General features: G+C 37.9%; 4 protein-coding genes across 7 annotated transcripts; 1 reads left to right on the top strand and 3 right to left on the bottom strand.

Moving 5' to 3' along the window:
* Positions 1 to 1,545: 1,545 nt before the first annotated feature.
* LOC9325238 (uncharacterized WD repeat-containing protein C2A9.03) lies at positions 1,546 to 5,154 on the bottom strand. 4 transcript variants are annotated; one of them, XM_002887670.2, is made up of 9 exons: positions 5,050 to 5,154; positions 4,795 to 4,946; positions 4,531 to 4,704; positions 4,337 to 4,423; positions 2,959 to 3,093; positions 2,766 to 2,876; positions 2,594 to 2,685; positions 2,394 to 2,499; positions 1,546 to 2,296 (listed from the first exon to the last, which is right to left on the bottom strand). In XM_002887670.2, the coding sequence occupies exons 2-9, from the start codon at positions 4,936 to 4,938 to the stop codon at positions 1,796 to 1,798; spliced, it is 1,350 nt and encodes a 449-aa protein (XP_002887716.1). In that variant the 5' UTR covers positions 4,939 to 4,946; positions 5,050 to 5,154; the 3' UTR covers positions 1,546 to 1,795. The 4 variants fall into 4 exon arrangements, with proteins under 4 accessions (XP_002887716.1, XP_020890677.1, XP_020890678.1 ...); XM_021035018.1 differs by having other exon boundaries at positions 4,795 to 4,856; positions 5,050 to 5,108; XM_021035019.1 differs by lacking the exons at positions 4,531 to 4,704; positions 4,795 to 4,946; positions 5,050 to 5,154 and adding exons at positions 3,486 to 3,529; positions 3,810 to 3,893 and having other exon boundaries at positions 4,337 to 4,425.
* A 3,024-nt stretch (positions 5,155 to 8,178) lies between these two features.
* Positions 8,179 to 11,613, top strand: LOC9323780 (probable beta-D-xylosidase 7). The gene is made up of 5 exons (XM_002889128.2): positions 8,179 to 8,643; positions 8,961 to 9,263; positions 9,705 to 9,874; positions 9,954 to 10,816; positions 10,912 to 11,613. The coding sequence occupies exons 1-5, from the start codon at positions 8,260 to 8,262 to the stop codon at positions 11,490 to 11,492; spliced, it is 2,301 nt and encodes a 766-aa protein (XP_002889174.1). The 5' UTR covers positions 8,179 to 8,259; the 3' UTR covers positions 11,493 to 11,613.
* On the bottom strand, positions 11,561 to 13,596 carry LOC9323779 (2,3-bisphosphoglycerate-dependent phosphoglycerate mutase). Its single transcript, XM_002887669.2, has 8 exons — positions 13,320 to 13,596; positions 12,987 to 13,218; positions 12,676 to 12,899; positions 12,482 to 12,600; positions 12,243 to 12,399; positions 12,065 to 12,166; positions 11,856 to 11,975; positions 11,561 to 11,764 (listed from the first exon to the last, which is right to left on the bottom strand). The coding sequence occupies exons 2-8, from the start codon at positions 13,204 to 13,206 to the stop codon at positions 11,708 to 11,710; spliced, it is 999 nt and encodes a 332-aa protein (XP_002887715.1). The 5' UTR covers positions 13,207 to 13,218; positions 13,320 to 13,596; the 3' UTR covers positions 11,561 to 11,707.
* Positions 13,597 to 21,428: 7,832 nt separating this feature from the next.
* Positions 21,429 to 22,519, bottom strand: LOC9323778 (major pollen allergen Lol p 11). The gene is made up of 2 exons (XM_002887668.2): positions 22,389 to 22,519; positions 21,429 to 21,985 (listed from the first exon to the last, which is right to left on the bottom strand). The coding sequence occupies exons 1-2, from the start codon at positions 22,492 to 22,494 to the stop codon at positions 21,636 to 21,638; spliced, it is 456 nt and encodes a 151-aa protein (XP_002887714.1). The 5' UTR covers positions 22,495 to 22,519; the 3' UTR covers positions 21,429 to 21,635.

Genomic DNA, 22,519 nt, shown 5'->3' with positions numbered 1-22,519 from the left:
ATCCGAGGGAGATTCAATTGCTTCAAATATTTTGCCCATGAATTCAGTGATGATGATCATTTCTGGAGTTTCTTTTACTCTTCTCCCTTTGTTCCTCGTCTCAATCCACCGTAACCGTTCTTTATCTCAAGTATGTTTTCTCGTCGCGGCGGTTATGGTTCTTACTCATTTTCTGATTCTCAGTGACTCATCAAAATCTGGCGAATTTTCGCTTGTAATTGCTGATGGTGATCACTGATCCAGTTTGGGATTGGTGAGCGGAACGATAATTTGGCTTTTCAGTTGCTCTTTCTTTCAATTTGAAACTTTTTCATCCGCTGGTAATGGTTCGTTTTCCTTTGCCCGCGATGTCTTTGGCGACGCCTCTCTTTCAACGGATCAGGCGATGATTTCTCTCAATTTCCCTAAAGGAGATTTGAATGTTCTTCCTATTGATTATGTGTGGATGATCACAATTATCGATGGTTTTCCGACGGTCTCCGGCGGCTACTCTCCGTTTGATTCATTTTCAAACGGCTGTGATTTATCGGTCCAGTTTCATGATGAAATTTTGACTGCATTATTGTGGAAACAACCGCCATGGAAACCACCATGGAAATCAATAAAGCATGTGATCTCTGTGAACAGTTTATCAACTCTCCATGTTGACCGACATTCCCACTGTTTCATTGGGATTGACAGTGAAGGCGAATTAGAGAGGTGTTTCATGCATACACCGGTTCATAGCAACAGTTCGAGGCAGTGTTTAAGGATATGGTGGAGAGAGATCATGTTGTCTTTGATGTTACGAGTATACCTCGGCAAATTTTTGCCTTGGATATCATTATTGATCAAGGAATATGAACGCTCATCAATCGTTAATTTCGACGCGGGCCTTTGGGGATGTCTACATGGAACGAGATTCAGAAGATGATACTCACCATTTCAACAATTATGGACACAAGCTATAACCAAGAAAGAAAATCTATTAGCGTGTAAGGCTTATGAAAGAAAGCGGCGTTTAATTCACTTGTTCGATTGTATTTTCTTCTTAAACGTTAATCATTTCTTGATTATATGTGTATGTCTAAGAAATAACTACGTATCTCTCTTTCAATTTTAATAAAGTAAAGTAAGATGTTAAAAAAAAATATATATTTGGAAAATAATATTATTTGGTAATTTATGACAAAAAAAAATCTATATATTAATTGGTAATTTTTTTTGGAGCTGAAAAATTCGTGTATTTTAAAAATAATAGAAAAATATTTCGAGTCTTAGCACGGTAGTTGGAAATTGTAATTATAATATCAAACATATTAACCTTAAAAGTGACAATGGCTATATCATTGAAGGTATAATAAATATTGGTTGATTAAGTGTATCAACAGAATTGTCTTCCAAATGTACAGTTGTGCAATTTGTATCTATGACCGTCTTTAACATGTGCAAGTTGTGAATTCGATTCAAAAAAATTCTTAATTGATTTTATAATCTGCGTATAAATTAAGGACTTTAATTGTAGAGAGGTAAATACAAATTATATATGTTCTACAATTGACCAAACAAAAAAAACATCAAAGTTTATGTAATGTACATATTTTGTTTAGTCCAATTCCTAGTATATACTGCCTGATAAAAATGTAAGTCTGATGGAATTTCTAAAAACCACATAAACATGACAAAGGGAAAGTCACAAAAACAAAGACTTTTTAACCCCTCCAAAAGCCACTAACATAATTTAACCATAACCTCACACATATATATATATATATATATGTAGCTCCTTAAATTGCTTCAAACGATTGGAGTCAGATCAGAATATGGAATCAACATACGAGTGGTTTCGCTTCCTGTTAAACTCCAACAAGCTACCGTACGTACGATCAGCTACTCCCACGAACAGTGCCTCCGTGTCGGGGCTAAACGAGATTCCCGCTATTTCTCCAAACAGATCAATCTCTTGACACTGAGTGTAACCAGCTTCCGTGTCAAACAAGTGTACAAAGTCTGCTGGCTCAGCCATGGCTAAGAACCGTCCATCAGACGTGAACCTCAAGGCTCGGATGGCTCCCATGTTTCCTTTCAACACTTTGAGGGATTGAGACAGGTTCCTGATGTCCCATAGCCTACAGGTTGTGTCTTGGTTACCCGTGGCTAGGATTTGACCGTTTGGATGCCATGCTGATGAAAACGAGTAGTCTAGATGGCCTTCGAGTCCGTGTATCACTTTTCCAGATCCGGTATCTGCTAGTAAGCACTCTGGACTGTCCCCTAGAACAGCCACTAACTTGCCGTCTGGACTGGTGGAAATGTTCTACAGACAGACACGCACCAAAAACATAAATAATATGGAACACTTAGAGACTAGAGCAGATGATAACAGCCGAGTTCTAAGAGAAGGTGAAACTTACATTTACAGACCAATCAAAGGTGAAACTGTTGAGGAAGGCAAAGTTTGTGGCATCAAATAGCCGGACAGTACAGTCATTGTTCGCGGCCATGACTCTTAACGAGCCACTACATGGATAAAGGAAGCAAGGATTAGCAGAATTGTTTTTTTTTTTTTTTTTTTTTTTGCAACCAGTGTATATATATCTGTTATAGTAATTACCTAGGTGCGTTGTATATGTCAACCGAATTGGTGATGTCGTTTTCAGCTGATGTTAGTTTTGTGCAGAAAGCAACCTCAGGTTCGTTGATTCTCTGTAATCAGAGAGACCAAGCAAAGTGAGAAACCAAATTAACAATTAGATCACTGTAGAACACAGAATGTATTAATATACCTTGCAGATAAGTTCCCCTTGGAACCCTCCCGCAACTATTAAATCGTCTTTAACTACCATGGTGCTTATCTGGACTCTTGATACAGACTGCGACAATGATCCATGCTGCTTCTGCAGATTAAATTACCAAAGTTAATATATAGGTGAATTCCGATGTTCAAGAACAAGTGATAGGACGAGTAAGGTTGGTCACCATTGTAGGAACAATGGGCTTCGCCACATTAAGTACTTCTTTGCCCCTTTGCTGCAAAGATGACCAATGCATGAGAGAGTAGTTGTTCATGAAATACACATCGTGCTTTGATGTTGCCCATACCAAGTTCCTCAGCTGTAAAATGAGACAATAGAGACTATGATACTCGCATAAGACACAACTTGTCATCTTAGACAGAAAAAAAAAAAGAGAAGAAGAAGAGAATATGCAAGTTCTCACAAAAAACAAAGGCCAAAAAGAAAACAAAAACTCTATAATGTCTCAGATTTTAGCAATAATCGTTTACAGACCTATGAATCAACTGTGCTAGAAAAAAAAAAGAAGACCAAAAAACTAGAAGAAAGAATAATAAGCACAAGAGCATGGTATCACGAAAAAATGCAGATGATAATGAATCACTCATATAGTCAGTCATATGTAAGCTCGAACAAAAAAGATTTCCTGTAAGAAAGAAGGATGACAAAGTTAGAGAGTCCTTGTAGATTAGCAAACATTTCCTATCATACCATATTAACAAAGGTTTCCTTAAGGCGCCAGCTGCTCTCCCAACCTGTTTAAGAAAAGGTTAAGGCATATAGAAACTGTTTCGCAGCAGCGTGTTAACGACAAGTCTTCTATATAATATAGTTCCCGTGGTTTAACAGTGGACACTAAGCAACGTCTAATGTGCAAGGGAATCTTAATACACTTTGTGACTATAATTTTCTAGGCGTATGAAGATGTTAAAAAGTTGCCTGGACCAGTTAGACTTATCAGCTCTGCCTCGACTATCCTAGACACATATCATGACACATTTTTTGAATCAGTTAGAACCTTACACAGTATTGTACCTGAGTAAAAACATCGAACCTAAGTTATTATATTTCGAGAAGTTAGAAACGAGCAGGTTAAATTTAAACAGCCTTGAAGATTATCTGCAAAAGAAAAGGATTTGGTGTGAATCAACACCCCTAGCTACAGGGCTGAGGGTGGGAACAATGATCAACATAAGAAAACAGGAAGAACAATCGCAAATTCAAATATCAAACAGTAATAAACAATGACAACAGATACACATGATATTCATCCTCAAGATAAGTTTTGAACTGCCATTTATAAACAATGGCAGGTCTCACCAAAAGTTGTGGGTTTTAGACTCGGTGTTGAATAATTGGGACACTGAAAGCAACATGGAACTAGAATTTTCCACTCATAAAATCATTCCATGGAACTAGAGAACTCAGGCTTGATAAGAGGCCAACTGTTTGCAGTTGCAGACTCGATAATTAAACACAAGAGCTGAGCAACAGAGTAATTATAAAATGAAGCAACAGAGTATGCAACACATTGCAAAACATAAATAAGCAAAGTAGTCTACCTGAAAATGTGCAATTGTGGACTTAACAAGCCTCGTGTTGAACTGAAAGTCGTAAAAGTTTTTTCCTTTCTCAACTTGCAAGCAATCCTGACAACATCAAATACAAGAAACCATGAGAAAGATGCACACCAAAACTCAAGATTTCAAATCATCCATCATCAAAAAGCTAGAAACTTTGATTGGCTTAGACAAACCTTATAAAGCTCTTCTCTGGATCTAAAGAGACTCTCAAAGTTTTTATAGTGTAGCAATCTGTTCTCACGGTATCTACCCCTCGTGTAATTCATGCTCTCCCAAGGAATCCCTTGAATATCTTTTCCATTCCTAGCTTCTAACGCTGATGTATCATTGTTCGTCTTACTCTGACTCTAAAAAACACCAATAACATGTTTATTATTCATTACATCAATTGAAATTTCAAGCCTTTCCTAAATCAGAGCAGCATAAAGTAATCATACCAGCTCGAAATCGAAATCGGAGTCCATGAAATCAGAATCAGAATCACTGGCGATATCGACCTCTGCAAAGGGTTCATCATCATCGAAATCAGCGTGAAACTCATCCACAAGGTATTCAAGATCAGAGTTGTCGAAAATATCCATCTTAAAACCTGGTGTGAAATCGATCAAGAACAAAATATCAAATCAATAAACGTAACAAACAGCTAACGCAATCGTATAATCGAACAGAGAGTGAGACAAAATAGACAAAACCTGTGTTCAAAAGTTGTATCTTTCTCAGTAATCAATCAAAAGCTTTGTGTGGTTTAGTTTTGGAATTGGAGTTTTTAAGGGCCTGTACTTATATAAGTTACAACGGTGGAGGAATGAGAGGGTTTTGGTAGGACCGGTCAGAGCCGGTAGTAAATAAAAAAAAAACAAACGAGTTAAGTCCGCGGGAAAGTTTGGGACCTACATATTTACCGGAACAGTCGTTACTTGGTCGAAAACAAAACGTTTAATTTCTCAAGAATTGACCAAAAAAAAAACTTAATTATATGCGACAAATATGGAAACAAAATATCTTTCAAAGTGTGGGGGTTTTTTTTTTTTTTTTTTTGTCAACTAGTGTGGGGGTTTATTGTTTATTCTAATTACACACTTTGAAATCTTACTGATGTATATTATTGGGATCTCGTTTTAAAACAAAATTATTGTTTGTTTCTATATCTTTCTCGGTTGATTTTTGGCTTTTTTTCTATCTATCTAAAAAAGAAGGATTTGTTTGTTTTTTTTTTTCATTAATTATTTAAATTACGTAATAGATGTCATGTTAATTAGTTTTCCATTTATGACTCGATTTGGATATTCTGGTGAAGAAGAATTTTGACTAAACTTCCATATGTGTTCAGTTTATATCAAAATTCAAAACAGTGTTTCAACTTACAGTTTAATATTTAAGATAATATCTGAATTTTCTAGTGGAAAACGAAAGGAAGAGACAAGCGTCAGACAATTTTAATGAATAATAATAAAAAAAAAAAGTATTTAATAATTTATAGACCACGAGGAAATTTTCAAACAATTAGGGTCTGACTGGTTTAAACGCAGCGGTTGCGGTTGCGGTTGCGGGAGTTTGCGGAAGCGGATGGTTGCGGTTTCAAGCGTTACCAAGCGTTTTGAACGACTGGTTTAGCGTTTGAAAATGGATGCATTTGCGGAAGTTTTATGACTGGTAAACCAGCGGGTGCGGTAGCAGTTAAATAAAAAATGACTAAAAAAATAAAAAATATTACAAAAAAAAGAAATAAAAACACCAATATATTATTATGATAATATTAGAAAAATTGAACATGCTTAATAATTAAAACCATAAATAAAGTACTAAATAATTATTCAAAAATAAAAAAAATTTATAATAAGATAGTACTTTATGCTGGGTCGTTAACACCAAAAATTGTATGAAGTAATGGGAAAAACTGTAAATAACGTTGAATTCAATCAAAAAGCAAGTAATTTTCTATTCGAGAAAACAAATCGAAACATATATTCAATCAAAAAGAAAAGCAATATATAATGAAAGAAAAAAATATTCAAATTGATTTTCATCAGTTTGGGTGGAAGACATTGAGAAAATAAGGTTTTAGAATATTGATTAGGGTTTCTGATGAGAACGTGATACAAAGATGAAAGATATATATATAAGATTAATATATGTTATAATAATTATAAGTAAACGTTTGATTTTTTTTTTTTTTTTTTTTTTTTTTAAATCCAACCGTTACCGTCCGCAACCGCAAACGCTTGCGGGAAGGAGCTTTTGAAATTCAGCGATTTCAAGCGGTTTGAAGCGGTACGAAGCGGTTTCTATAATTGATACCAACTGCTAACAACCGTAACCGACCGCTAGCAACCGCTAGGAGGGTGCTAGCGGGAGAACCAATCAAGCCCTTAGTAATGAAATATGTTTTGTTAGTGTCACTCTCTTTGGAACGTGGCCATCGTAGTCTACCGACATCTCACAGTCGCTTAATGGGCACTTTCGTCAATTCACCACCACTAAGCGGGGTTACGACCAGCTTATGTCGTCACAAGGACTGCTACTGCTTAAATAAAAAAAGACTGCTACTTGCCTACTTCTACCAGGAGTGACACCTGTCGGTCATAATTTTTGCATACGCTTAGCTTCCTCCACGTTGTACTAGTTTTGAGTTTTATTTCTATCAGAATTTCATTAAGAAAAAAAAAAAAGTAAAAATACAAACTCGACATATTGTAATTTTAAAATATACCCAGCTGTGAACTATTCTGAACATGTTGAATTTGTGTTAGAATATACTTCAAATGAATTTCTACAAAGCTCCTTCCACCAAACACTTGGCTGAGAAAGAAACAAATTATCTACTAGTAACATTTTATTATTTCTTTGAAACCGACATTTTTATCTAGTCAAACCTAATTACGTGACCAGGTGAACTCTTTTATACATCACAATTAGGTTTATTTGTGACAAATGGCCTGACCTGATAAGTTATGTTATAACAAATATTGCTATCCATTTTCACTTATTAAGGTTGGTTGGACGGTTCACTTGTACATTTCTTAGCAATTCTTGATATATAAAAATGCTATTACATATTTTGATACCAAAACGTTTTGAAGACTAATTGGGCTGTACACTGAAGAAATATATGCAAAATGGCTTCAAGCAAAGACCTTAAAAGCTATTTGAAGAAAATATTATTGGGCTTTGGCCCGTAAAATAATGGTATAACAATTCAACATTCTTTTTATTTATTGCACATCATTTTTTTTTCTTTTTCATCTATTAACTCAACATTCATATAATTTTTTATATTCTACAATAGTTTTATTTAATAAAATTCAACACCCTATCCTACTCTTTTTTTATATCTCATATTAGTTTCCTTATTTATGTTTTTTGTGTGATTACATACTAATAATGATTAGCATAAAATTAAATAGAAATAAATAATTTTATTTATTTTATTTTAGATAATATGGAAACTAACACGTTTTTCTATGTGTAATCCAAATTTAAATGAAACAAATCTCTATTTAAATAGTAAAAAAATGATGAATTTTGATATAATTATTTTTTAAAAATAATTACTATAAAATACTACTGATCTCAAAGATTTAAAATGAGATAAAAATCTGGAAATAAAACTCAAATAGCAAATCAGAAAAAGACACAAAAACTTCACAACACCATAATTTAACATTTTCATTATACTTATTCAACTATTGAATAAAAATTTTGAGATGTCCATTAAATGGTCAAAAAAGAGTTATTGAAAAACAACAATATAATAAATTCTTAGGTCACACCGTCGAATCCGAAGGTTATTTAAGTCAATTCATTAGAGACATAATTGGGGTAACGAATAAGAAGAAGAAGACTCTGTCACACTCTCTCTTACACTCATCAGTTTCTCATCTCTTTTTCCGCATTTCGAAGCCATGGCTAAACTGCTTCTTCTTCTCCTTCTCTTCATCTTCCACGGCGTCGAATCAGCTCCTCCGCCGCACTCCTGTGACCCTTCGAATCCAACCACCAAACTCTACCAGTTCTGCCGCACTGACCTCCCAATTAGCCAGCGAGCGCGTGATCTTGTCTCGAGGCTAAACATTGACGAGAAGATATCGCAGTTGGGGAACACAGCTCCGGGGATACCACGTCTTGGAGTTCCGGCGTACGAATGGTGGTCGGAGGCTTTACACGGCGTAGCCTACGCCGGTCCAGGAATCCGGTTTAACGGAACGGTTAAAGCAGCCACTAGCTTTCCTCAAGTCATCTTGACCGCTGCTTCATTCGACTCCTATGAATGGTTCCGCATTGCTCAAGTTCGTTTCTTTCTCTCTCTTTTTTCTCGTGCTTATAAGCTTTTTGGTGGAATTTTGAAGCTTTAATTTAACAAAATCGAGAATTTCTAAGAAATATCGAAACTTACGACTAAAATCCAACTTTTAAAAAAAATATATTAAGGGATGTTACATTTTTTTTAATATTAAATGCTAAATGGTTGAACCTAGTTTATGGTATTTTTGGATAACTAATGTTAATTTTTGGAGCTAAAACTTTAGGTGGTGTTTTAGGATTTGTTTTTTTTTTAAAATTATTCGAATAAATAAGAATGTTTTTGAATTGATGAGATTTTTAGGTGATAGGAAAGGAAGCAAGAGGAGTGTACAACGCAGGGCAAGCGCAAGGGATGACATTTTGGGCACCAAACATTAACATATTTAGAGATCCACGGTGGGGAAGAGGCCAAGAGACTCCCGGCGAGGATCCGATAATGACCGGGACTTACGCTGTGGCTTACGTCAGAGGATTACAAGGCGACTCTTTCGATGGTCGGAAAACACTCTCCATTCATCTCCAAGCCTCCGCTTGTTGTAAGCATTTTACAGCGTACGATCTTGATCGTTGGAAAGGTATCACTCGCTACGTCTTTAATGCTCAGGTAAATTACTTTCTCTTTATTCAAACTATTCTTAATGCTTTATTACTATCTTTTGATTCATCTTTTTCCATTTTTGTGTTTGCTTTTCTTTTAAAGTGTGATCCTTTAGGACCTCGAAGTTGAATTTTCACATAATGCCGTTTTTTTAGTTCATAAATTATTCCTTGATTGCACTCTTTACGTCTTGTCATGAATAATATATGTGCTAATCTTTATGTCTTGTCATGAATATATGTGCTAATCTTTATAATCATTATTATTAATATTAATCTTAATGTTGACATTCTCACGTGGAGAGGCTGGTCGGAATCGAGTAAAATGTTGTTAGAAAAAAAAAAATTTAAATAAGTTCACAAAATATTCTTCAAATTTAAACTTATTAGTAGATTAAAATTTAACTATGTTTATTCAATAATATAATTCTTTGGTTTTTCTTTAAAGGTGAGTTTGGCTGACTTGGCCGAGACGTACCAACCACCATTCAAGAAATGCATAGAAGAAGGCCGAGCCAGTGGCATCATGTGTGCTTATAACCGAGTCAATGGCATTCCCTCTTGCGCTGACCCAAATCTCTTGACTCGAACCGCTCGTGGGCTCTGGCGTTTCCGCGGGTTCGGTCCTCTCTTCTTCTCGTTTATTGCCTCTTTAACGCAACTTTGATTTGATAAACAAATTGTCTCTGTTTTTCAGATACATTACTTCAGATTGTGACGCAGTCTCAATCATCCACGATGCTCAAGGCTACGCCAAAACCCCTGAAGACGCCGTTGCTGATGTCCTCAAAGCCGGCATGGACGTAAACTGTGGATCATACTTACAAAAACATACCAAATCAGCTCTTCAACAGAAGAAAGTGTCTGAAACAGACATTGACAGAGCTCTGCTCAATCTTTTCTCTGTTAGGATTCGTCTCGGTCTCTTCAACGGCGATCCAACCAAACTACCTTATGGAAACATTAGTCCTAACGATGTTTGTTCTCCGGCTCATCAAGCTTTAGCACTCGAAGCTGCTCGTAACGGTATAGTTCTCTTGAAGAACAATCTTAAACTCCTTCCTTTCTCTAAACGCAGCGTTTCGTCTTTAGCTGTAATCGGTCCAAACGCTCACGTCGCTAAAACGCTTCTTGGAAACTATGCTGGTCCGCCTTGTAAGACCGTGACTCCCCTTGATGCCTTACGTAGTTATGTCAAAAACGCTGTTTACCACAATGGTTGTGATTCCGTGGCTTGCTCTAACGCTGCGATTGATCAAGCGGTTGCAATCGCGAGAAATGCTGATCATGTGGTTTTGATCATGGGGCTAGACCAGACTCAAGAGAAAGAAGATATGGACCGTGTGGACCTTAGTCTTCCCGGGAAGCAACAAGAGCTCATTACAAGCGTTGCCAATGCTGCAAAGAAACCTGTGGTTCTGGTTCTGATATGTGGCGGTCCTGTCGATATCTCATTTGCTACGAATAATGATAAGATCGGAAGCATTATGTGGGCTGGTTATCCTGGAGAAGCCGGAGGGATTGCTCTTGCTGAAATCATCTTCGGAGATCACAATCCCGGTGAGTCTTTCTTCTTCTTCTTCAACAATTAGGGACAAAGGCTTTGATTTGTTTTCTAATTTTCGATTATACTCAATTACTCATGTGTTGTGTAGGAGGAAGATTACCAGTGACTTGGTATCCTCAGAGCTTTGTGAATGTTCAGATGACAGACATGAGAATGCGGTCTGCAACTGGATATCCTGGAAGGACTTACAAATTCTACAAAGGCCCTAAAGTGTTTGAATTTGGACATGGTCTTAGCTACTCAACTTACTCTTACCGGTTCAAGACCCTGGGTGCAACCAATCTCTACTTGAACCAATCTAAAGCTCAACTCAACTCGGACTCTGTTCGGTACACTCTGGTTTCGGAAATGGGGGAAGAAGGTTGCAACATAGCCAAGACTAAGGTTATTGTTACAGTGGAGAATCAAGGGGAGATGGCAGGAAAACATCCGGTGCTGATGTTTGCGAGGCACGAGAGAGGAGGAGAAAACGGGAAACGCGCAGAGAAACAACTTGTCGGGTTTAAGAGCATTGTGCTAAGTAATGGAGAGAAAGCGGAGATGGAATTTGAGATTGGTCTTTGTGAGCATTTGAGCAGAGCTAATGAAGTTGGAGTTATGGTTGTTGAAGAAGGAAAGTATTTCTTAACCGTTGGAGATTCAGAGCTCCCTCTTACTATTAATGTCTGAATCTGAAAACATAAACAAGAAAAGAAAAAAAAAGACATTTCCTTTTGAATTGGCCTTTTTTTTTTTAATAACATGAAAGAATGTGATTTGTGTATCTAATACATATTTAAACTGTTCTTGATTGTTATGTCACTACATAAGAGCTAAGCGAAAAACAAAAAAAAATAACAAAAAAAAAGTAACTGATTTTTCTGGTTTATTTCCGAAAGACATTATTAGTCAAGGGTCGCCTGACTCGCCGCATCAAGCTTCTCTCTGTATTGTGCCAATCTCTGAAACCAAGAATCATTATATCAGTATACTCATAGCTCATAACCATGGAGATAAAGAAGATGAAGAAACCGTTGGTTTAGTTTGGTTTACCTTTGTATAAGCATAGACACCAGCTTCAGTAGGACCGACCGGGCTGCCTCGTTTCATGAACTTGCCTTCTTTGAAGATGTAGAGCAATGGTACACCCGTGGATAAGTCTAGAGTTGTAACCTAAGAAAACCAAAACAACCTTAAGTTTCAGCAAATCCGCAAACCCAAATGATAAAAGATATTGGACTGGAACCAGATAGTTTTGTTACCTCCTGAGAAGTTAAATCGTCCAGATACATAATGATAGATCGCAATGAGTTCCCGTGAGCAGCAATCATTACATTGTTTCCAGATGCAAGCTCTGGTTTGATCTGCATAAACGATTAGAGATCTACATAAGCGATTATGTTAAGTAATGGTAAAAATAAAAGAATCTCTCATTCATACATTGTCTTCAAAATAAGCCACTGCTCTCTCAGCGCACATCTCCAAGCTCTCGCCTTTCGGGGGAGGAATTTCGTAACTCCTACGCCATTCGTGAACTTGTTGTGTCCCATATCTTTCGGCTGTTTCTTTCTTGTTCAAACCCTGCAATTCTCCATACCTAACTCAAGAAAAAAGATTGAAACTTTAAAATCAAATTTTTTTGTACATAAGTAATACAAGAGAAGTGACATTTGGTTTACATTCTCTCATTCAGCTGCCAAGCCGCTATAACCGGGATAGATTGTTTTCTAGTTTCTTCACTGAACACATGACTCCAAGTTTTCGCCTTTACACTCTCATTGTGCAAGATGATTGGAACCTAGATAAATTGACACAAGTCAAACAGAGCAATTTCCTGACAAAGAGCAAATAAACCGTTAGATCTTTTTGTAACCTTCTTGCGACGATGCTGAGTCATGGCAAGCATTGCGGTCATCTGAGCACGGATTAAAGATGATGTGAAGATCAAATCTACAGGTATGTTACTAATCTTCTTCCCAGCTTCAATAGCTTCTCCCACACCTTTCTGAGTCAATGGCACATCAACACAACCCGTAAACAAATTCTTCTCATTCCATAACGACTCTCCATGCCTAATCAATATCAAAGCTGCTTCATCTAAAAAAACATAAAAACTTGAATTCAATGTTTTGTTCATCAATCTCTTCTCTTAATATAATGAGTCCAAGACCAAAAGCAGCATACTTGATTTCTTTTTGGATACTTGAGGTCTGTTCTTGGTAGGAGACAAGAAAGTGTTGTCAACGACAGAAATCTGAGACGCAGTTGCTTCAATCTTGAATCTTTTTGGTCTGAATTTCATTGGAACATTCAAAGGCTCCTTCAGAAACTGAGAAGCTTTAAATGGTCTATGAGAGACAATAGACCCGATCGCTTGATGAGACATAGTCGTCGTAGTAGCCATTTCAAGAAATTCCTATGCGTGCCAGTAATCAAGAATCGTAAGCTACTAAGTGACTAAAGATCTCAAATTCGATATCTTAAACGCAAATCAAATCGAATGCAGAAGAAACAAACCTGTTCTAATTCGAAAAGGCTATGGCGACGAAACCAAGGAATGAGAAGAAACCCACCAAACGTCGATTTTAATGATGTCGGAGTACACGTCGATGTTAACTAAATCTTTGACCCAAGAAAAAATTGAGGCTTTATAGAGGATTATTATTGGGGGAGAATGACAAAGATGTTTCCTTTATGGCTTTTACGTGAAGAAAAGAGACAAGTTAAAATGGGAACACGACGAGAGGGTTGGTTCAAGGAGGCGTTTTTATGATTTGGTGGTTCTTAGTGGTATTTAATTATTAGGGTTTATTGTTTTGTTTAATTGATAGTTTTGAAGAAAACTCTCCCAGGCACGAGTTCCTATGTACCCCAAAAACAGAATGGAACTTTCAAAAAACCAAATCTCACCTACTTTCTTTTACTAAAAGTAGCAATATCCAACGGTCTGTCAACACAAATGGAAAGATCCGGTGGTAGCTTCCGTTTCTCCGGTGACAAATATGCTTCTAAACCATCCTCCTCCTTGATGCTGAGCTGCGGCAAACCCGCCAGAAGCAAGAAATCTCAAACAGCTGGTATTGTTTTCTCTACCTTCTTCTAGACTCTGCTTTAATTCTGTCAAAGTTTTTAAAGCTTTTTAACCCTTTGTGAAAACTCTCACTTGCGAGTGAGGAACCCTAGTAACCCACCACTCATTTTGAATCCCTAAACCCCAACTGAAAACCATGGAAAAGAGAATCCCTTACCACCTCAAAGGAAAAGGCATTGACAGAGGTTTCTCTCCTCCTCCCCGTAAAAGAATCCGAGCTCCAGATCTAGACACCACTGAGTTGATACCAGCAAACTCCCTTACCCTTATGGGAAGACTCACCAACCCTTCTGCTCAAAGACTCTGGTCCCTTTTTCCTTTCCTCTCGAACCGTTGGAACCTGAAAGGCAAAGCTGTAGGGTCAGATCTGGGAAGAGGCTGCTTCCAGTTCAGATTTGACTTTGAGGAGGATTTGAAGAAGGTTCTAGACAACAGACCTTATCATTATGACCATTGGATGGTTATAATCCAACAATGGGAGCCTGTCATCTCTGATTCTTTCCCATCCAAGATACCATTTTGGATTGAAGTCCAAGGTCTTCCAAAACACTTTTGGCAACCTGCAATGCTACAGACTATTGGAGACGAATTAGGTGACGTGATGAACATGGAAATCACTAATTCATCAGCAAAAATCAGAGTTCTAATTGACGGTCTACAACCACTGACAAAGGAGACCATGGTTGATTTCCGTGATGGCAGTGAAGCTTTAGTGACCCTCAAGTACAAGAATCTCAAAAACCACTGCTCCTATTGCCAGAGACTTACTCATGAACAGAAAAACTGCCCAGGATTCATTGCAGAAAAAGGCAAATCTGGAGTATCCCCCCACACAGACATTCTCCCTGAGCTAAAGGAGGTGCCTAGAAACTACTATACACCAAGAGACAACTTTGCAGCCCCTAGAAACAAAGAAGTGCTCTCTGAGAGCCGAGGCTACTCACACAAGGATACATATACCCAAAGAAGAAACCATGAGCTTCAAAAGAGTATGGAGCCTGCTCTCTCTCCCATAAGTCGCAGAACTTATGAGGACCAAAGCCGCAGAACCTCACATCATGCTTCTGAAGGATATAATGGGACCAGAACAGTTCATAGACCTTCTTACAATGAAAGATCTTCTTCAAGAACCCACTCCCTCTCTAGAGATGATCATAGAAGAGTCCAGTCAAGACAGAGCCACAATTATGAAAAGCCACAAATGTTTTGGAGAGAGAAAGCCTCACCAAGAAACAATCCTAGGCCTGACAGCTCAGAAACTTCTAGAACAAGGAGACCCCCACTTGAGAGAACAGTAACAACATCGGAAGTCACTCCTCCTCCTCCTCCCCCTCTGATTCCTACAACTGAGGAAGTCATGGGAGAATTAAGGGATGTGACTGTTCAATATATCAGCTGTTCAGACCCCACTGAAAGTGCTGCAAGAAAACGTCGAGTCATTCAAGGGGAAGCAAAGGGCCTTATGGCTGAGACAGCTTCTCAAATGATAGAGGCAGCAATCATTGCAAAACAATCTTACTTGGGTACTGCGGAAACCTCACTTATAACTGGACAGTTGGAGACTCAGGACCTGCCAATTCATCCTGAGGAAGCTCAAGGAACAATTGTTGCTCCTGCAAAAAAAAGAAGAGGTCGTCCTCCTCTGAATAAAACTCAAAATAAGACCCCTCTTTGTCTTTTGGGAGCCAAGTCAAGTAAGAGAAACAAGTCCCTAATCCAAAACTCACCAAATCGAAAAAGTACATCAGAGAAAGAGGCTTCTCCGAGGCAGAAAACCAATGAAATCTGCAGGACCTCAAAAGCAAGACAAAAGCTTAGTCTTCAGAATGGAGGGGACATCCCCTCTTCAAGCAATGCTGCTCCAAAAAGAATAATCATACCTGCTATAGTGAAGAAGAAGGTGGATTTTCCCAATCCACCAAATCCTCTTCCTTAAAAGTTCTGAGCTGGAACTGTTGTGGGCTGGGGAATCCTGCAACAGGCCAGCGATTGCGTGAGATTCACTCTACAATCTCACCTGACATTCTATTCCTCATGGAGACAAAAAATCAAGACGACAATGTTATTACATCAACTAACTGGATGAATTTTCCTTCACACCACTTGGTTTCTCCACATAGCCCAGGAGGAGGTGGTTTGGCTCTTTTCTGGAAGCAAGAAATGGAAGTCTCAATTCTGTCAACCAACCAAAATTTCATAGATAAGAATTAAAGCAGCAGGAAAATATTTCTATGCTACATTCCTCTATGGAGAACCAGACAGAAGTAAAAGGAAAGCTCTATGGGAACAACTAACTGCTCAAGGGAAAAATAGAGAAGAGCCTTGGTTCTTAACAGGCGATTTCAACGACATCATAGATGCATCAGAAAAACAAGGTGGTCCAGTTAGATATGAGGGTACCTTTGTTGACATTAGGTCATTCATGACAGAATGTGACTTGTACGATCTGCGGCACTCCGGAAATTTCTTCTCTTGGCGAGGGAAGAGACATGATCATGTTGTACATTGTAGACTTGACAGGGCTATGTCTAATGGAGCCTGGGCTGAGGATTATCCATCCAGTCGCTGCGAGTACCTCCGCTTTGAAGGGTCAGATCACAGACCCCTTCTTACTCACTTTGATCTATCCAAGAAGAGGAAAAAAGGAATATTTAGATACGATAGACGATTAAAAGATAATGAGGAAGTCACTGCTTTAATACAAGCAGCATGGCAAGCGGATGACACTGAGGATGTTGAGGAAAAAATCAGTAGGTGTCGCCAAGAAATCATTACCTGGACTAGGACCAAGCATCAAAATAGTCAAAAAACCATCGAGGAATATAGGCAGAAGCTAGAGGAGGTAATGTCAAGTCTAACTGCTGATCAGAATCTGATTTCCACCATCAATAACAATCTACTATTGGCCTACAAAGCAGAAGAAGATTTCTGGAAACAAAGAAGTAGACAGTTATGGTTGGCTTTGGGAGACAAAAATACAGGTTATTTTCATGCCATCACTAGAAGCAGAACAGTGATCTATAAGTTTTCGGTGATTGAGGATAATGAAGGTATACCTGCCTATGAAGAAGACAGTATCCTCAAGGTCATCTCTGGGTATTTCCAAACCCTCTTTACATCACAGGAAGGAGAAAGCAGCAGCACAGTCAAACAAGCCATTACTCCGTGTATTTCACCTGAAACCAATGAAGCCCTGACTATGAGGCCATCAGAGGAAGAAATTAAAGAAGCTTGCTTCTACATTCATGCGGATAAGGCACCTGGTCCCGATGGCTTCTCATCAAGTTTCTTCCAGACATACTGGGGAACAGTCGGCCACAATATTGTTTTAGAAGTTCAGTCTTTCTTCTCCTCTGCTAACCTGCAAAGCAACATCAATAAGACTCATATCAGATTGATTCCAAAAATTCAAAGTCCACAGAAGATGGTTGACTACAGACCTATTGCTTTGTGCACAGTTTTTTACAAAATTATCTCTAAACTGCTGTCAAGAAGACTCCAGCCAGTCCTACAAGAGATAATATCAGAAAACCAATCAGCCTTTGTACCAAAAAGAGCAATCACAGACAATGTGCTTATCACACATGAAACTTTGCACTATCTAAAGACATCAGGAGCTAAGAAGAGATGTTTCATGGCGGTTAAAACTGATATGAGCAAAGCGTACGACCGCATTGAATGGGAATTCATCAAGAGAGTAATGGAGGAAATGGGGTTTCACCACAAGTGGATACAATGGATCATGCAATGTATAACCACAGTATCTTACTCTTTCCTCCTAAATGGCTCAGCTCAAGGCTCTATCACTCCACAAAGAGGAATAAGACAAGGGGATCCGTTATCCCCTTATCTTTTCATACTTTGCAGTGAAGTTCTATCAGGTTTATGTAGGAAAGCACAACTTGAAGGAAGGTTACCTGGGATCCGAGTTAGCAAAGGCAGCCCCAGAGTCAACCACCTACTATTTGCGGATGACACAATGTTTTTCTGCAGGTCTGACTCTAAATCATGCACAGTCCTCATGAACATCCTACAACAGTACGAAGCAGCTTCTGGTCAAATGATAAATAAATCAAAATCAGCTATCACTTTCTCAGCCAAAACCACAGAGATTACCAAAGCAACAGCACAACAAATCCTGGGAATTCAAAGAACTGGAGGCCTCGGAAAATACCTAGGCCTACCTGAAATGTTTGGGAGAAAGAAGAGAGATCTCTTTAACCAAATCATTGATAGAATCCGACAACGATCTCTCAGTTGGTCCTCACGCTTCTTGTCTGCAGCAGGAAAGACTACTATGCTAAAATCAGTGCTGGCTGCGATGCCTTCATATACAATGTCTTGCTTCAAACTTCCGGGATCGCTCTGTAACAGGATTCAATCAGCCCTCACACGGTTTTGGTGGGACTCTTCTTCTGGAAAAAAGAAAATGGTGTGGATTGCATGGTCAAAAATGACAAAATCAAAGAGAGATGGAGGGTTAGGATTTAAAGATATCAGAAACTTTAACGACGCCTTACTTGCAAAAGTGAGCTGGCGGATTCTCTCGAAACCCTCCTGTCTTTTAGCCAGAGTCTTATTAGGAAAATATTGCAGAACAAGTTCTTTTCTTGACTGCTCAATTTCGGCGTCAGCCTCTCATGGTTGGAGAGGAATCTGTCTTGGCAGGGACCTTATCAAATCACAATTGGGTAGAGCTATTGGATCAGGATCAGCTACTAACATTTGGACAGAACCATGGATCTCACTCACCTCACCAATAACCCCAATCGGACCAAGAACTACGCAAAATCAACATATGACAGTGGATCAGCTCATTTGCCCAATTACCAAGTCCTGGGACAGAGGAAAAATCCTGCATCACCTCCCGCAGTATGAAGCAGAGATCCTCACACTCAGACCAAGCAAGGTGGGAGCTCTTGACCGCTATGTGTGGCTCCTTACTAAGACAGGGGATTATAGCGTTAAAACGGGATACCAAGCTGCTGCAATTCTGGAGAAACATCGAAGTAGCCAAGTCGGAGACTCCACTGTTTTCAATTGGAATAAGGAAATTTGGCTCATCAAGTGCTCACCTAAAGTTAAATTTCTTCTTTGGAAAGCTATGAAGAACGCCCTCCCTGTAGGAGCAAACCTGAAATCAAGAGGAATCAATACTGAAGCTAATTGCCCCCACTGTGGCGAAGAAGAAACAGAGTTACATTTGTTCTTCCACTGCCCGTTTGCTAGACAAGTTTCGGATCAAGCACCCTTTAAATCCACTTTAAGCTCCGACCGTATTGGTAGCTTGAAGCTGGGAATTGAAGCCTCCAAACATCTGATTTGCCTTCCACCTACAAGATTTGTACAAGGTAATCTCTTCCCATGGATCATGTGGATGCTCTGGTCTTGTCGAAATAAGAGGATTTTTGAACAGAAACATCAATCGAGCTGCGATGTTTTAGCCCAAGCCACTATTCATGCAAAAGAGTGGATCGCAGCTCAAGTCACTGAGAAAGCTATCCAGAAAGCTCCGCAGCTCTCATCACCTGTTGAGACCGATTCGACCACAATACGATGCTATACCGATGCAGCCTGGCGAGAGGATTCCCGTGTTGCTGGTTTAGGATGTCTCTTCACCGATCCCGCATCTCAGTCTGAGAAATCATTCAACGCGATCGAGAGGAATGTGAGCTCGCCTCTAATGGCAGAAGCAATTGCCCTTCTTCACGCTCTTCATCAGGCCTCAGATCTTGGCATCAAAAAACTTTTACTCGCTTCAGATTCGCAACAGCTAATCAAAGCACTCAATTTGGAGCCCCAACCAAAGGAGCTCTATGGGATTCTCCACGACATCTCATCTTTTTCTCTATGTTTTGATGAACTTAGATTCACTTTTGTTAAGAGAGAATTGAATCGTAAAGCAGATGCTTTAGCTAAAGCTGCCTTACATCCAATTTCAATTGTACCGGTTCCCAATTAATGCAAATCGAGCTTTTCGACAAAAAAAAAAGGGTTTATTGTTTTGTTCTTGACGGCGACCAACTGGTTTTGACATTTGGCAATTTCCAGTTATGGTTTCAGGTTTCTCTGCCTATTTGGCCCTTTCTTTGCAAATCTCGTGATTTGCATTTGGTTTTAGTTATTTTGTTTTTGTTTTTCAAAATTTTTATTTGTATTCACAAATGAAACAATTTTGTTGTTTAGCTGAAAATATGGCACAAGAAATATACTCCCTCTGTTCCTACATAATTGATTTTCTAGAGATTTCACATTTCTTAAGAAACAATCATTGTTTAAACAATCACATTACTAAAATTATGTAGGAACAATCACATTTCTTAAGAAACAATCACATTACTAAAATCAATTAATTAAAAATAAAAAAAAATCTAGAAAATCAATCTTTGTGGAACAAACTCAAAACACTAGAACATCAAACTTCAAGGAACGGAGGGAGTATAAATTGGTGTGAACACACTTTTTATAAAACCGAGGTGGTTTTTGGTTAAATTTGCCGTTGAGGAAAAAAAAAAAAATTTGCCGATGAGTTGATGTTTTTAGCCCAATTTTAATAGAGGGCTCATCATAGTCCATCAAGATTTTTTCTTAGAGATTATTGTCCATTGCATAACCATTTTTTAAAAAAAATTATTTAAAAATTTAACACTTATCCAAAAAAAAAATATATTTTTTTAAAAAACTAGTTTTAAAAATTTAAATATTTTTAGAAAAAAAACAAGTGTTAAAAAATTTAATTATGTGTAAACTATATTAAACCTAGAACACCTCTTAGGGGTTTGGATGTTGTATCTAATTAGTTTACACAATAATTTAAAATTTTAACACTTAAAAAAAAAAACAAAAAAAACATTTAAAAAAAAAAAACAAGTGTTAAAAAATTTAATTATGTGTAAACTATATTAAACCTAGAACACCTCTTAGGGGTTTGGATGTTGTATCTAATTAGTTTACACAATAATTTAAAATTTTAACACTTAAAAAAAAAAACAAAAAAAAAACATTTTAAAAAAAAAAACAAGTGTTAAAAAATTTAATTATGTGTAAACTTATATTAAACCTAGAACACCTCTTAGGGGTTTGGATGTTGTATCTAATTAGTTTACACAAAATTTAAAAATTTAACACTTATCAAAACCAAAACAAAACATTAGAAAAAAAAGGTGTAAAAACAAAAACATTTGAAAAGAAATACAAAACGTGGAAAACAATTTTTACAAAAAGACTCGAAAAAACCAATGAAAAAAAAAAACTTGGGCCTAACCCATTCAGTGGTCGACCGAATCGGCCGACTTATGATGGAATTCATTTAAATTCCAAAGGCCTCATACACATAATGGGCCATGGCTTTAAAAGCCCAGTTAATATATCAAGAGAAAGAAACAGGGGCCTTAATTTATAGACAAGTTTCAAGGAAGTATCTCTCCCACTAAACGATGTGGGATGTGGACTTATAACGCCGACTTGTTACTTTTTCATGGGTCCGGTCCAAGTAAACCACTCGGCCCAATTCGGTTAACTGGCAACATATATAGTTTTAATAAAAGACACTTCCTAAGCAAGGAAATGACACGTCAAGATATACGAAGCTTACACAAACAGATGAGTTTCCGATCACCAGAGTCATCATCCATCATCTAAGACAAATAAGTAATCAAACAAATACAAATATATCTCCTTCCATAGCCCGAAACTCATTAATGAAAAAAGAACAGCATATCATAAGATTAAAAACAGAGAGATTAGAGATGGCTTTTAATATCATCCTCATCTTCATCAACCATATACTTGTGATACAGAGCAGAGCAGAACACATCGCTCACTTCTTTCTCGAATCCCATGTTGTTAGCGTGCCTGATCTGCGAGGCAATGCCACTGTAATGGTTCAAGATCACACGAGACTTCTCACGTCCAACGGAGATTTTAGAGCATCCCTTGACTGCGCTTTTCACTAGCAAAACATCGCACATCTCGTCTTTGTGCTCGTCGTGGACAATGAACTTGTAATTTCCTTGTTTGTCTGATACAGCTTCGTCAGTGTAAACCTCCTCCATTGTCTTCCTGTCTCTGCATGAAAGCTTCACCGTTGCACCTAAACAAGCAAAACAATCATTACCACAATCAACATCTGTGAACTTGAGAACAAAACAATCCTCACCACAATCAAGAACAAAACAATTCGCATCAATGAACAAAGCTGTGCTACCACTTCTTCAAGATTACGAAATTTCTTGAACACAACAAGAATCAATCATCTTATAAGTGTCGTCGTATCTTCAAATTTAAGTCAATCTAAAGCCAGATCTAGAGCAAAAGCAGTTAAAACAACGAGTATAGAGAATCAAACTAACTAATCCATCAAAATCGAGATTCAGCACTCAGATCTAACTATCTACTCCATTAGAATCGACGAATCAAACACTAATGAGAACATTAACATCGGAAATTTCTCAGATCTCGAAAGCATTGAGAGAGAGAGAAGATATGATATATACCGGGGATGAAGTAGGAGGATTCAGGAGTCTCGAAGCCGAATTTGCAAAGGTCACAGTAAGTACGACCTTGAACCACCATTGTATTCTTTCCAACTGGTGTTGACATTTGGCAATTTCCAGTTATGGTTTCA

The sequence above is a fragment of the Arabidopsis lyrata genome (genome assembly GCF_000004255.2).
Source record: "Arabidopsis lyrata subsp. lyrata unplaced genomic scaffold ARALYscaffold_2, whole genome shotgun sequence".
Taxonomy (NCBI): Eukaryota; Viridiplantae; Streptophyta; class Magnoliopsida; order Brassicales; family Brassicaceae; genus Arabidopsis; species Arabidopsis lyrata.
This window is presented reverse-complemented; position numbering and strand designations above follow the sequence as displayed.